At 35.1% G+C, this 15,856-nt stretch overlaps 1 protein-coding gene across 1 annotated transcript in view; it reads left to right on the forward strand.

Moving 5' to 3' along the window:
* Positions 1 to 15,309, forward strand: part of LOC133179583 (uncharacterized) — a 121,146-nt gene extending 105,837 nt beyond the window's left edge. Inside the window, exons 6-7 of the mRNA XM_061314304.1 lie at positions 14,020 to 14,074; positions 15,130 to 15,309. Coding sequence (XP_061170288.1) covers positions 14,020 to 14,074; positions 15,130 to 15,309 — 235 coding nt within the window. The remainder of the gene's footprint in view (positions 1 to 14,019; positions 14,075 to 15,129) is intronic.
* The last annotated feature ends 547 nt before the right edge of the window (positions 15,310 to 15,856 follow it).

Genomic DNA, 15,856 nt, shown 5'->3' on the forward strand with positions numbered 1-15,856 from the left:
GGACTCCAGATCAGTCTACAATCACTATTGCTCATTTGAACATCAACTCATTTTTTCTAGATCTGACGTCATATGTATCACTGAAACATGGTTGACATCTAGACATTCTGATTCATCCATGAAGATTGATTCATTCAACATCTCAGAGTTGACAGAGAATAATGCTACAACAGTAATCAGATAGACAGGAGTAAACTTTCATATGGGGGTGTTTGTTCTTATACTTCAGTTGAATGGACATTACAGCCATTGCATAATCAAAACCAAACCAAAGGAATTGAGTATGAACTTTTCAAAGCAGAGAGAAATTCACACTCAATTCTTATTCTTCATGTGTATCGTCCTCCATGGCTTTCTCTTCAAGATTTCACCAAACACCTTATCAAAATTATGGATAAAATGGATAATCTTCCAACTCTAGTCTTAGGTGACTTTATCAATACTTTAAAACAACCAAATAACTTACTGTTACTTGCATTAGATGCAAAAAATTTCCAACAAGTTGTGTGCCAACCAACGCATGTTTCTGGATCCTGTATTGACCACCTTTATATCCAAAAGGAGTTATTATCAGTATACAATATAAGAATATTACCAGTTCCTTATTCTCAACATGCTGACTTTCAGATAAATGTAAAGATATAAAGGTATTAAACATTCAAGATGTTATGAATGACAGTTTTTCTCTTCTTTTCTCTATTAAATAAAAAGGGGTCAATTTTTTAGCTCTACTGGTCAGAGATCAAAAGACCCTATGTGATCTACTTGTGCGATATTAGGTGTCAACCGTCTGTCTGTCTGTCTGTCCGTCTGTTTGTAAACATTTTTTTTCAAAACACTACTCCTCCTACAGTTTTGCTTTGATTTCAATATAACTTGGCACACAAGTAGACTCCACTAAGATACATAATTCAATACATCGGTTTTTTATTTCAATGAAAGGTGTTGCTATCCTTACTAAAAATAGAAATTTCTGTGAAAAACCTTCGAAACGATACTCCTAGTTTTGATCTGCTTTCAGTATAGCTTAACACATAAGTAGACTACACTAACATACATAAATCTATGTATCTGTTTTTGATTTCGATGAATGGTGTTGCCATGGTTACAAAAATTAGAAATCTCAGGCTCCAGGGCCATAAATCTCGGTCTCACTTTTCCACTAAATATTCCTTTTATAAAGTGAGACTGAGATCAAAAGTGAGCTCATCTAAGTTTTATGGCTTCAGAGCCTGTGGTAAAAGTGAGACTGAGATCAAAAGTGAGCTCGTCTAAGTTTTGTGGCACCAGAGCCTGGTCTGATTTCAATATAACTTGGCACACAAGTAGACTGCACTTTTTCATGACTATGATTACATTACCATTAAATAACAGTTTGTTGAAATTTTATAGGTATTTCAGACATAATGTATGGATTTGTATATTACCAAGAAATTTTGATTCCATTTTTATGATATTTTGCAAATAATGCCCTTTTTGAATTATACTCTGTATTTAAAGTACACCATGCTATTCATTATGTGTTGCATTGTCAAATTTTGGGGGAGCGTAGGGCACTTTTTCTTTCATTACAAAATGCAAGATAATTTTTTTAAATGTATTTTATTCTGATACATATAGTTTTTAGCTCACCTAAGCCGAAGGCTCAAGTGAGCTTTTCTGATCACATTTTGTCTGTAGTCCGTCTGTCTGTCCGTCTGTAAACTTTTCACATTTTCGACTTCTTCTCAAGAACCACTGGGCCAATTTCAACCAAACTTGTCACAAAGTATCCTTGGGTAAAGGGGATTCAAGTTTGTTCAAATGAAGGGCCACGCCCTCTTCCAAGGGGAGATAATTAAGAATTCGTGAAAAATTAATGGCATCATTAAAAAATCTTCTTCTCAAGAACCACTGTGCTTGAAAACATGAAACTTATGTGGAAGCATCCTCAGGTAGTGTAGATTCAAGTTTGTTCAAATCATGACCCCCGGGGGTAGGGTGGGGCCACAATGGGCGATCAAAGTTTTACATAGGAAATATACAGGAAAAATCTTTAAAAATCTTCTTCTCAAGAACAGCAAAGCCATACTTGGTCATATTTATATGGTAGCATCCTCAGATAGTGTAGATTCAAGTTTGTTCAAATCATGACCCCCGGGGGTCGGGTGGGGCCACAATGGGCGATCAAAGTTTTACATAGGAATATATAGGAAAAATCTTCAAAAATCTTCTTCTCAAGAACAGCAAAGCCATGATTGGTCATATTTACTTGGAAGCATCCTCAGGTAGTGTAGATTCAAGTTTGTTCAAATCATGACCCCCGGTGGTAGGGTGGGGCCACAATGGGCGATCAAAATTTTGCATAGGAATATATAGGAAAAATCTTTAAAAATATTCTTCTCAAGAACAGCAAAGCTATAATTGGTCATATTTACATGGAAGCATCCTCAGGTAGTGTAGATTCAAATTTGTTCAAATCATGACCCCCGGGGGTCGGGTGGGGCCACAATGGGCGATCAAAGTTTTGCATAGGAATATATAGGAAAAATCTTTAAAAATCTTCTTTTCAAGAACAACAAAGCCATCATTGGTCATATTTATATGGTAGCATCCTCAGGTAGTGTAGATTCAAGTTTGTTCAACTCATGACCCCCGGGGGTCGGGTGGGAGAACAATGGGCGATCAAAGTTTTACATAGGAATATATAGGAAAAATCTTTAAAAATCTTCTTCTCAAGAACAGCAAAGCCATGATTGCTCATATTTACATGGAAGCATCCTCAGGTAGTGTACATTCAAATTTATTCAACTCATGACCCCCGGGGGTCGGATGGGGCCACAATGGGCGATCAAAGTTTTACATAGGAACACATAGTAAAAATCTTCTTCTCAAGAACAGCAAAGCCATGATTGGTCATATTTATATGGTAGCATCCTCAGATAGTGTACATTCAAATTTGTTCAAATCATGACCCCCGGGGGTCGGGTGGGGCCACAATGGGCGATCAAAGTTTTACATAGGAACACATAGGAAAAATTCTAAAAAAAAAAAAAAACAATTTGTTAAGAATAGCAAAGCCATGATTGGTCATATTTATATGGTAGCATCCTCAGATAGTGTACATACAAATGTGTTCGAATCATGAACCCCAGGGGTCGGGTGGGGCCACAATGGGCCATCAAAGTTTTACATTGGAACACATAGTAAAAATCTTTAAAAAAAAACTATTTGTTAAGAATGGCAAAGCCATGATTGGTCATATTTATATTGAAGCATTCTTAGATAGTGTACATTCAAGTTTGTTCAAACATGACCCCTGTGGGTCGGGTGGGGCCACAATGGGTGATCAAAGTTTTACATAGGAATACATAGGTTAAATCTTTAAAAATCTTCTACTCAAGAACAGCAAAGCCATGATTGGTCATATTTAAATGGAAGCATCCTCAGATAATGTAGATTCAAATTTGTTCAATTCCTGACACCCCCCCCCCCCAACCACTTTTATATTTAAACTTTTCAACCTTTCAAGATTGAAGTGATTTCTGCTTTTTCCTAGCCATAGTGCTCAGGTGAGCGATGTGGCCCCTGGGCCTCTTGTTTATATACCATAATGTTTTTTTCCTTGTGATTATTCATGGTTTGTTTTACTTGTATACTTTTCCCCCTATTTGTTCCATGTATTCATTATATTTTTAGTAGATTTTTTTAGATCACTTATAAACTTAGTCATGCCCATTAGTCATATTATGTTTTACATACTTAAAGGTTTGCTTTACAACATTTTACTTTGTACTTTACAACATTTTACTTTGTACTTCAATGAACTTCCATTCTTCTTTTTCCACACTTAATATTATAAAATAAGTATTGCTCTCAGTTTATTTGTAACATTAGTGTGTATTACATGTGTTTTATATTGCTACCTCAAGATAAATATCTTACATATCCAGTATGTGTGAAATTATTTAAATTTTTAACAAATAATTGGCTTCTCTTTTTACAGTTTTTGTTTTTTTTTTTTAATTTTATTTTATTACCAGAAATACATTCCTGTTAAATCATATTTTAAGTTTTTGCAAGCATTTCCACACTGTATTTTTTCATATCGTTCTACAAAATCTATGTAATCGGACATATTTACAAACAGGCAAGAGTGCTTTTTACTAGTTTTGCAATATTCTTAAACCTATAGTTTGCACAAATTCATTAGCATACTCAACTGATTGTACCAGTGATCATCATAATGTAATTATATCATCATTAAAATAGCTCCAAATTTTGATGTTATTGAAAGTAATTTTAAATAGATTTGAATTTCTTTATTTATATTCATTGACTGTAAAATGTTCTAGGCTGAATTTGAGAATTTCTTATAAAAGAAAGGTACATTTTTGTGCATGAAGACAAAGAAAGGGAAAGGAAATCCTTTCTCACAGTTTTACCATAACAATTTCCCTTCAGTATCAATTTGATTAAGGTAGTATTATTTGTGTAATGAGTTTCTTCTAAATATCTTACTGTCAAAATTACAATTTCTGAAAAGTTTTAACAATTTTACACTCTCATTTTTTTGTTTGTTTGTTTTGGGTTTTTTCTTTGTTGTTTTTTTTTTTTTTTTTTTTTTTGGTTTTTGTTTTTGGGTACATGTGTATGTTTGAAAACAGTAGTAGTAGTATCTATTAAGATTGTTAAAAATATAAAAATTAAATTCTATAGTGTATAATATTTCATTCTGTAACACCTTGTCAGTAATTTTTTTTTAATCTTTTTATTCAAAGCACTCTCAACAGTGATCTCTTTATGACCATTATCAATGCCATTCCTCATTTTTAAAGTCATTTTTTTTAAAACCATATTTGGAGATAAATTTCAATATTCTTCACTCCTTCTGATTTCTTGCATGTTTACATGAAAATGAATAAAAAATTGCAGTTTAGTGATTTCTTTTTCCCCCTAGCCCAGATGTACTTGTATCTATACTTAAGGAAATTACCAACATACACGGGACGCATGTTATTATCTTTAAAAAAAAAACATAAATCTAATATTTTGGGAACTACAGGCACTTGTTTCTGTAATAAAATTTTAAATTAACCAATGGTATTTTAATAATACAAGGTACCCAACTTCGAATTACATGAGTACCCCCCTCACCAGAATCGCAAACATTTAAATTTTCAGAGGAAATGTACTGGCAAATAAAGAATAAAAATAAAGACAAGGATATCATATATGGTTGTGTAGATAAATTATCTTAGAAGTCAATGGTAATAAACAGTTTGCCAGACAAGTGCATTTCCTCTTAAAGTTTAAATGTTTGGTGATTCTGGGGAGGGGTACTCCATGTAATTTGAAGATAAGATACTTTCTTTTTCTATGATGCTATTGATTATTATTTTTTTTACAGGAACAAGTGCCTGTGAATAAAGTTCTATAAATAAGACTTAAAAGCATGCATAATTCAGGTCGTTGCTATATTCAGGCCTCCGTCTTCTAGTACTCACAGTACTTTGATTATAATATAAAATAATATGGCAGTCTTCAATACCCCAAGCAATTTCTTTTTTTTTTTTTAATATAAAAACTTTAAAAAAATTATCAAATACTTCTGTCACGTAGGGGACCGAGCAATTATAACTTTTTCTTTTTATTTCCATATACATATCCAATTGTTGGTATAAATCCGTGATTAATAAATCCTTGTAACTCTTGTAATTCACAATGCAATAAAAAGTCAGTAAAGAATGCACCAATTTATTTACACATATATACATTGGTCGCCCGCGTGGCGCAGTGGTTAGAGCGTCTGCTCTAGAGTCGCAAGGTAAGGAGTTGATCCTTAAGTCGCGGGTTCGAATCCCACTGTGGGACGTGGAGACCGGTCCTTCGGATGAGACCGTATAAACCGAGGTCCCGTGTCGCAGTATGTGCTGGCACAAAAAAGATCCCTCACTGCTCAATGGCCGTAAGTGCCGAGTATAGGACAAAATTTGCAGCTCTCCACCGGCAATGGTGGCGTCTCCATACGAGTGAAAAATTCTCGAGAGGGACGTTAAACAACATACAATCAATCAATCATATATACATTGCGGAGGCACAGTACAAATGAAAGATGTTACATTATGCTAGCATATATACTGTCTAAATCCTAGAAAAGCATTTCCGACTTCTGAAAATTTCACACTTATTATATACGAATCTTAGCACCAATAGATGATTATCTGAAACATTAGCTCCAATCTATTAATTAACTAACTGCAACTCTACATATATATCTTTATCAAACTGTCCTAACATTAATTTGACCTTAACTCAATACACGGCTCCTAGTTCTACGAACGATAGCTCCCATTGCTCCACTCCAATATCAACAACCTATTGTACGACTAGCATGTAGACCTGTAGACCGGGCAACTTATAAACACATTATGCCTTTGATTCACACATATTCATGTCTAATAATTAATAAATTATTCTTTACATATAAATGATTATTATATTAATTTTATTTTTAATTAACAATAATGAATATTACGCATTAATATCCCCAAATATTTTTGTTTAATTTGAACTACTTTTCCGTATATCCATCTTGAGCCAGTTGATGAAACAAGGATATCAACAGTCTCGTTTAAAGTCATCTTTTCGCAAATTTTACGGTCGATACAAAGACCTTGTCAGCACATACAACCTATCATTGAGTCAAATGCCGACTGACGTTTTTCATACCTAATTGTTAGGCCATTATTTATACACTGAACTGTCTCCGGATTTCTCCGTTATTACCCGATCATGATAAGGAGCACACGGCGGGTGTGACCGGTCGACAGGGGATGCTCACTCCTCCATGGCACCTGATCCCACCTCTAAATTTTGAGGTCCGTGTTTGCTCTGCTTCAAATTTGTATCGTTTTATTGGACTTTCGAGATCGAATACTGTTCGTTATCTCCATATATTTCATTTTATAAACACAGCTGATCTGGTACAAGCAACGGCATGCAGCTTAAAAGTACCTTTAACTGGCCTTTCATTTCTAGGTTTAAACAATTCTACCATTCGGGCGCATGCTTTGGTTTAAACAAATACACGTTAGAAACAGAATGCCTTTCCTATTCGAGATGTAAGCCCATTTAAAGAATGATTTGCATCCCGAATTACTGTCTTCTGGCAGTGAAGAGATTAAAGAAGACATATTCACAATGCGTGAACTTTCACGTGATGAAAATGATTTGTAAGTAATGGGAACATTGAGAAGCAAAAGTACCGGGATCGACGCAAGTGACAAAAAACGACAAGGGTACATGTACAACTACGACGAAAGGGGAGTAGGTAAAGAAAAGGGAGCAGCAAAAATACAGTGAAGAATGGTCGTCTGTTGCTACCAGTAAAAAATTGTCATGATGGATAATTCAAGAAAGTCGAGGTCACCATGAGGGATGATGACGTCAGGTTGGCAGTGGGATCTGATTGAATAATTCCGAGTTGTTTGTTTTTCTGTTGCAGGGTTTCCTCAAAAGTTGTTTAGGTTTTTGCTGTACCCTCGGATCTCGAACGCATGTTTGACTTGCAATATATGAATTTGTGCAAAGACCAATCATTACGTCCTAATCATTCTAATTTGAATAAATCCGGGGTTCTCTTGCCGTGTTTTTGTGTTTCCGACAACATTCAAGAAGAAACCAGTGCACAAGATTATCCATTTCTGTACAATAATCCATTAACCCATGACGGAATTCACCTCTGAGTTCTGGTTTCACAATTGACTCCAGGTTACGTCCAGATATGGCCATTGTTCCGTTCCGACTGCCGTAGTTAAAATATTTTTGGAACTCTTCTGTTTCCGGTTTGTATATGTCAACCGCATGGTTGCGGTCTACGTCTCTCAAGTTTTTATTATTTGTAAACCTGCTGCTGACCACAGTGTAAGTTCATAGTTTGTGAAATTTTTGTGTTTTGTGTATCAGAATTATCTCATCTATTCCGTGATAGCTGTCTATTGTTGATGAACCTATGTGTCCGGTGTCAGAGTTCTAGTCATGATTATTGTGTACCTACACTATCGTTAATATATTTCTACACAAGTTCATTTAAAACAGCTTTATTGTATATTTAAGTTCTATAGAAAGTATTTGTTAGCTATTTCATTTATTATTTGTATCATATCTATGTTGTTTATGTAAGTAAACGCTCGCGCCAAAATTTATTCTATGGAAACCCGTTATCACCATAAATATTCAAAATTCAGCTTTGTTCATGAAAAGAACACTGTTAATTTAGATAATTATTTTGTTTATTTCATTTGTTACAGCTTTTTACCATCATGTCAACAATAAAGGATGAAAACTTTATTTTGCTTGGTTAATTGGCTGCAGATTAAGGCAGCACAGCCATATGAGCTTTTCCGTGTCCATTTCACAGTGGGCTAAATCATTTCTGTCCACAAACTTGTCATCAAAGTCATAATAAAGTTGCAACATTCTTAATTTTGCATATATCCAGTCTGAACTGAGAGGTCATAAGAAATTCTACTTTTTGATTCTTCTTTTTCAAAAACGTTCTGTCCTAAATATATATAGGTGACGTCTACTGATTCACACACAGACAAAGGAACATAGCGGCACTTTTTAACAAAAGAATCCATAATTGTTTGAAATGTCTTAACTTAAATCAATAATTTTTGTAGATTTTGGTCACTGATATTATAAAATTTGTTACCATTATAATGATTTTTGCAAAGTTTTCGATTTTGTTTCAACAATTGAGCACATCAGTTTAAATCGTGCAAGTCGGGCTTTTATCATTTTCGTTGGGTTCCTCATTGTCTTCGTCGCTTGAATTAATTTGTACTTGTACAAATTGTAAACGTTCGTTACAATATCCAATTTTTTCATAAGTTTTCTTTATGGGAATTTCATTTTCGGTATTTTCTAAAACTTCAACGAAATTATTTGTTCGTTATCTACATATATCGGGTATTTCACTGTGCCACCAAGGGCGACGTGCCCTGTTGTCAGATGTGCTAAAAGAACATCGTTACTGTCGGAGTCAGATGAGGACCTGGAAGGGAAATGTATCTACAACAAAGCAAGATTGAATAGTCCTGGAACCTCTCGACGTTGTTTCTCTTTATCAATTTTCTAGACTTTAATTCACAGGTTGTTCATACATATCAGTCTCCATATGTCCAACTCATGGAATTTCAAGTCCATTTACTGCACGCAACTTAAAGTGATAATCTTGTACAATAGGAATGCCATTAACGAGGCCCATTGTAGTTGGATATTACGAAAACGGACCGGCATTTTTTTTTAATATTTGATATATATTTGTATGAACCATATTAAGAAAAATTAGATTGAAATTGTGTTACCTTGTCTTGATTGACGTAGAAAATATAGACACTTTTTCGTTGTTTTACACACAAACATATGCTAATACTAAATAAAAACCATACGTTAATACTAAATTAAAAATAAAAACAAAGGAATTGATAGTTTTATAGTTTCATCCAAGTTTTATGGCCCCGGGGCCAGGGTTTTTGGTTCAGATGAGCTAACAGGAGGAGATGGTTAAGGAGCACCGCAATTATCACTTGTTCAGTTATTACCTTTTGTGGGGGTGTATTTTGTTTCTTGTTTTTTTTTTCATGTTTTTACATACATGCATAGAAGTGTTAATCCATTAAAGATATATTAAACTTTACTTTCAGAATATTAAAGCGTACGTCCTGGAGACCCCAGAACCACGGACTATTAACTCCCGCTATTCGGCCTGGGGAAAAACTTTTAAGTATTTTTTCCAGGCTGTAGTTGAAGGGGAAATTACCACTATTTCAACTTTCAAGAAAGACCTGAGTCTTAAACTAAAGAAGATATGCGTGAAAATACTTAAAGCTGCTGTAACCCCACAGTACGGCGTTGAAATTAAAAATGATAGTATTGTACGTAGTTCACTTTATGTTACATTTTTAATTTTGTTCAATTTAATGGCTTATATTTAACCACTTGTAAATCCAATAAACCAATTTATATATATATATTTATATATATATATATATATATATATATATATATATATATATATATATATATATATATATGGTAGATAGATAGATAGATATTCTCCATTAAACTACCAAAAACTCGCCTCATATGTTTCCTCCAAGTATGAGGCTACCACAAACACTAAGATAGTCCGTTTCTTTGAAGTTTCTGTTTCAATGACAAATATTAGAACTTAATTTATATCTTTAAGGTATAACTCACACAGTTTCGGCATACCTTATAGAGAAATAACTTGGTAAAGTTTATCGTTATTTCTTAAAATGAAAGAAATCTCTCTTATAGTAGGGTAAAGGAACCTTAATTGATTATATTTTTTTTTTGTTTTGCTTGTCAGAAAATTTTTGGTAGTGCCCCCTCAACTGTCAACTGAAAAATGTCTGGCTGTGCCCCCCAAACTGAAATTGCTACCTACGGACCTGTCTTTCTGTTCTTTTTCATCTCATCTCTTAGGTACACTGCTCTTGTTTGGCGTACTTGGTCCTTAAGTATTAATAAAATCAGTGAGCAACTAATAACCAAGACATGTGGCTTTTTACAGTTCCAGTTGTATACTGTAATATTTCTACTAGTAAATAATTTGGTTACTTGGAAATTTCAAGTTTTGGTCAAGAATCCGCTATTGTGGATATTTCCAACTAGCTTTGCCTCTTTCTGGGTATGCTTTCAATAAACTAGATGTTTATGGACCTGATATTTTTTCATCAATTTGTTCTTCAATAACTTATTGTTCATACGTGAAGCATTCTGGGTGTGCCTTCGACATAAAGCTCTACATCTGAAAAGAAATGCCTGATGACAAAGTAAAATACATTAGTAAAATACTTTGAAGGACATATATATAGTAGTAGTTCTTTATACTATTTGGACCTGATATTTTTTTCATCAATTTGTTTTTCAATAACTTACTGTCCATACGTGAAGCATTCTCTTGCGTCTCGAATCAACTAAGAGATATAAACCCCGTATGCAGGTCACGAAGGTATATTGATGCATAAGTAAGGGAAGTTAACGATTGAAAAGTTTAAAGTGATCACGTTTATCATAAAGCTTGGTTGTTAGATTATCAGTAACGTCTTTTTCTGGTAAAATATCCAAATATGATAAGATCTGTCAGATTCTGTGGTATCTTTTATTTCGAGCAAACCGGGATATATATCGTATCGTTATAAGAATGGAAATAATCACTGTTAATTGACAATACGTCGTCAATGTATCTTTAATGTCGAGTTGAAGGTCACAACAAGAGTTTTCTTCATTTTACCTACAGGATTTTGAACCAATTCTGCTTCATATGAATACAAAAATAGGTCTGCTTAAAACGGGGACAATTGGTACCCATTGGAATTTTTGGTTTTTGTTTGTTTCTTTAACGTCCCTGTCGAGAATAGAGACGCCACCACTTGCCGGTGGAGAGCTGAAAAATTTTGAAATATACTCGGCACTCAGGGCCTTTTAGCAGTGAGGGATCTTTTTCGTGCCAGCATCTACTGCGACACGGGGGCTCGGTTTATACGGTCTCATCCGATGGACCGGTCTCCACGTCTCACAGTGGGATTCAAACCCGCGACGTAAGGATCAACTCCTTACTTCGCGACTCTAGAGCAGACGCTCTAACCACTGCGCCACGCGGGCGACCATTATTGTGCGACATGGCGATTTTATCACTCTTCACGACAAATTCACGAACATGAACAGTCTTTCCTTCGACAATTCTGCAATGTTAGTTTTGTCGGTTAGGGTCGCAAGCATTGATCCAGATTCATCTGCAATACTGAAATTAAGAATGTCACCAGTCTGTCCATTTACATCTGTAAAACTTGGCCGAATGTTATACTCCAACAAGTTTTACTGTTATGCTTGCTGAGTATGGGGTAGGTCGGCTACAGGAAAGAATTTGTGTACCATCCTACAATGAAACAATATATCTGTTTAAATTTTAACATATACATAAAAGTTAACATATTTAAAATGTAAACAAAGCAGTATTTCATATAAAGCATTCGGTGCACAAAAGAATTCAGAGGATTTATACTAGAACTTTCATCTATAATCCCCTCACAACAGTTGGAGGGGATATAGTAATGCAATCGCGTGTGTTCGTTTGTCGGCGAATGAGTTAGTGCTGTTTGAAACGGAATTGACGTAATGTGCATCAAGTCGATATGCTCTTTTTGAGGGAATGCTCCGCCTTGCGGTACTCTTTTTACTTAAGTTCTAAGAACTTGAGAGCAATTTCTGTACATTTATTTCTTACAATTTAAAACAACTTTTTTGCCTTACAAAGTCAAGTTTTTGGGGTTTTTTTGTTGTTTAACGTCCCTTTCGAGAATTTTTCACTCATATGGAAAGTTCAAACTTAAAGTGAAAAAAGCCACAGTTAGTGAAGTAAAGTATGTAAGCATCTTTGATTAGTGTAGATTCAAGTTAATTTAAATCATAACCCACCCAACCCCTTTTAGGAATAGGTAGGGACCAATTATGCATTTAAGCTTTTCAATACTGGATTTGTTTTTGTCTTTTTCTTAGCCACAGTACTCAGGTGAGCGATGTAGCCTACTTTCTTTAAATATTGTCCCACTTCCTGCAGTGTATTACACCCTTATTGGCCTTGCTTTCCCTGATATACTCTTGACATTCGTCCATTCCTGGACATTTTTTTTTTGGGTGACTCATTTAAAGAGGATAAAATACCCTCCCCCCCCCCTTACAAAATATTAAAAAATTGTGGAATCATATCAACACTTATCTTTCCAACTGTTTTTATATAGAAAGGACAAAATCTCAAAAAATTACTGCAAATGTGTCAATTTTTTTCTATAAACAAACTCATTATACTTCAATCCTAGATAGTATTTGAAACTTGTACCCAAAATTATAAACAAGAGGCCCATGGGCCACATCGCTCACCTGAGTAACTTTGGCCTTGCTGTTCATTACCAGACTTCCCCCCTTGTAATACCTATTGTGGCCCCGCCCTACCCCCGGGGTCATGTTTTGAACAATTTAGAGTGAACACTACTTGAGGATGCTTCCACATAAGTTTCAGCTTTTCTAGCTCAGTGGTTCCTAAGAAGAAGATTTTTAAAGATTTTTCCTATATATTTCAATGTAAAACTTGTATTCCCTATTGTGGCCCCGCCCTACCCCGGGGGTCATGATTTGAACAATTTAGAATTTCCACTACCCCAGGATCCTTCCACATAAGTTTCAGCTTTTCTGGCTCAGTAGTTTTTGAGAAGAAGATTTTTAAAGATTTTCCCTATATACTTCAATGTAAAATTTGTATTTCCTATTGTGACCCCGCCCTACCCCCGGGGGTCATCATTTGAACAATTTAGAATCTACATCACCCCAGGATGCTTCCACGTAAGTTTCAGCTTTTCTGGCTCAGTGGTTGTTGAGAAGAAGATTTTTAATGATATTTCCAATATATTTCAATGTGTAAAACTTGGATTCCCTATTGTGGCCCCACCCTACCCCCCCCCCCCCGGGGTCATGATTTTAACAATTTAGAATTTACACTAACCCAGGATGCTTCTACATAAGTTTCAGCTTTTCTGGCCCAGTGGTTTTTGAGAAGAAGATTTTTTAATGACCCCACCCTATTTTTGTCTTTTCCTGATTATCTCCCCTTGTAAGGGGAGTTGGCCCTTTATTTTAACAATTTAAACTCCCCTTCACCCAAGGATACTTTGTACCAAGTTTGGTTAAAATTTGCCCAATGATTCTTGAGAAGAAGTTGAAAATGTGAAAAGTTTACAGACGGACAGACAGACGGACGGACAATGGGTGATCAGGAAAGTTCACTTGAGCTTTCAGCTCAGGTGAGCTAAAAACCACTGAATTTGTCAATTGTAAAAGCTACAAAAAAATTATCCATCAATTGTTCGTCCCAAATTCGCTTCCGTGTTTCAAATGCTAGCAATCTGGGCATAGACAAAATATTTATAAAGGTAAAGAAATATGTTTCAGGTATGATGAAGAGGAAAAAGATGACAAAAGTAACCTAAATGTAGGAACTGTAATGGTAACCATATGGCTTCCTCAAAACAATGTCCTTCAAAAATATCCTACAGGAATTTGTAACTGAAAAAGAAAATCCTAAAAGAATTTACAAAATCATGAGGGAATTATTTTTCCAAAGGGATCTTCTCTGTCTCCTGTAGGAAATTAAATTCCTAAAGGAGAATAAATTCTCCCATAGTAAATTAAATACCCTGCAAGGAATAATGAAATCCTGCAAGATTTTGAAAATATCTCTCAGGATTTTTTTTTCCTATGGGAACTTTATTTTTTCCAAGGGAATTTTCTTTTCAAAGGGGATTTTCTCACCTGACAGGTGAGATTTACCTGTAACAAAAGTAGTTTTGAACTCTGTAAGTGATGGTTTACATGGTAAAACATGGGTTTTATGCCAAATAGAGTTTGACGGGCGCCGATTTGCCACTTTTGCACTGTGCTATACATATTGTTCAGTCACGTTTTTTCCGTCGTCACACTATGTTCGCCGCCACGAAATGTCCGCCTTTCCGAAAAAATCATCACATTATGTCCGCCCTTACAAAATGTCCGCCAAGATTGAAAATAACGTTATATTTTATCATTTATATGTGTCCCGCTGGTATCCAACCTTTATCTTGATTTGTCTTTTCGCGCAATAAAATATATGTATCTTAAACAACACTTGTAATAATGCCTGCATTCAGATGAAGCCGCCAATTAGAATTTTAAAAAAGTTTAAACTGTATATTGTTTTAATCTACACAATCTCACAGACTCGTGTTGATGCTGACAATGGGATATATTATTTCTGAAGTTTGCAGGTTGAATTTGTTTGACGAGGTAAATAATAGACAAACAAGTTGATGAAACAAGAATATCAGCAGTCTAGTTTAGGACTGGACAGGAAAAACCATGAGACTCCATCTTGCTATTGGACCACCATTTAATTGTGCTTAAATGTAAGCGTAGAAGATGGATTAACAAATGGAGACTCCTGTTAAAAAAATATGTTTGATTACCGTGTCTTCTCATCACAGCGTGCCAGTATTGTATGGGTTGAGCTTGAAAATTCTTCATCAGGCTGTCAATGGTGACAAATATTCAAATCTATCTAAGGCAGACATTCCCCAGTCTTGGACACCAATACTGGAGGTAACAGGATGTTTTAACATTCAGCATTACAAATCCTACAATTTTGTTAGAAGGCAATTTCCCCTACAGATGTCTGCAGCAAAGACCATACATAAAGCTCAAGGGTGAACTATAAATAGTGCTGTGCTACATTTCGGTAGCAGAAAAAATGATCACATTCATTATGTTCGTTTAAGTCGTATTAAGAACTTCTCCAACCTCTATATCGTGGAATTCAATGCAAAAAACAATTAGCATTTGTTCAAATATCAAGGATGAAATGAATCGTTTGAAGTCAACATCACAATTGCATCTAAAATTACCAGATCTGCGAAACATCACCAATGATTGCACACCGATATATTTTCATAACTGTCATTCACTGAAGAAACATTTCAATGACCTGAAAAAAGACATTGTCTTGCAATGCATGGATACTTTAGCTTTGTGTGAGACAAGAGTATTTGAAGCAGATTTAGAACTCCACATTGAAGGACATTCTCTCTTTCGTGCTGATGACCAAAAGAGCAAACATGGTTTGGCAGTCTACTAAAAACCATATATCAACCAGAACCAAATGACTGCAACTTCAAGAAGTGGCATAGAACTACTGATTACTGTCTTGGACATTGCAAATATTTGTTTCATTTATTGCCCACCTAAATCTGCTACCAAG

Source organism: Saccostrea echinata, unplaced genomic scaffold, assembly GCF_033153115.1.
Source record: "Saccostrea echinata isolate AGI-Se365-2 ecotype Australia unplaced genomic scaffold, CSIRO_AGI_Sech_v1 ptg000005l, whole genome shotgun sequence".
In the NCBI taxonomy this organism is placed as follows: domain Eukaryota; kingdom Metazoa; phylum Mollusca; class Bivalvia; order Ostreida; family Ostreidae; genus Saccostrea; species Saccostrea echinata.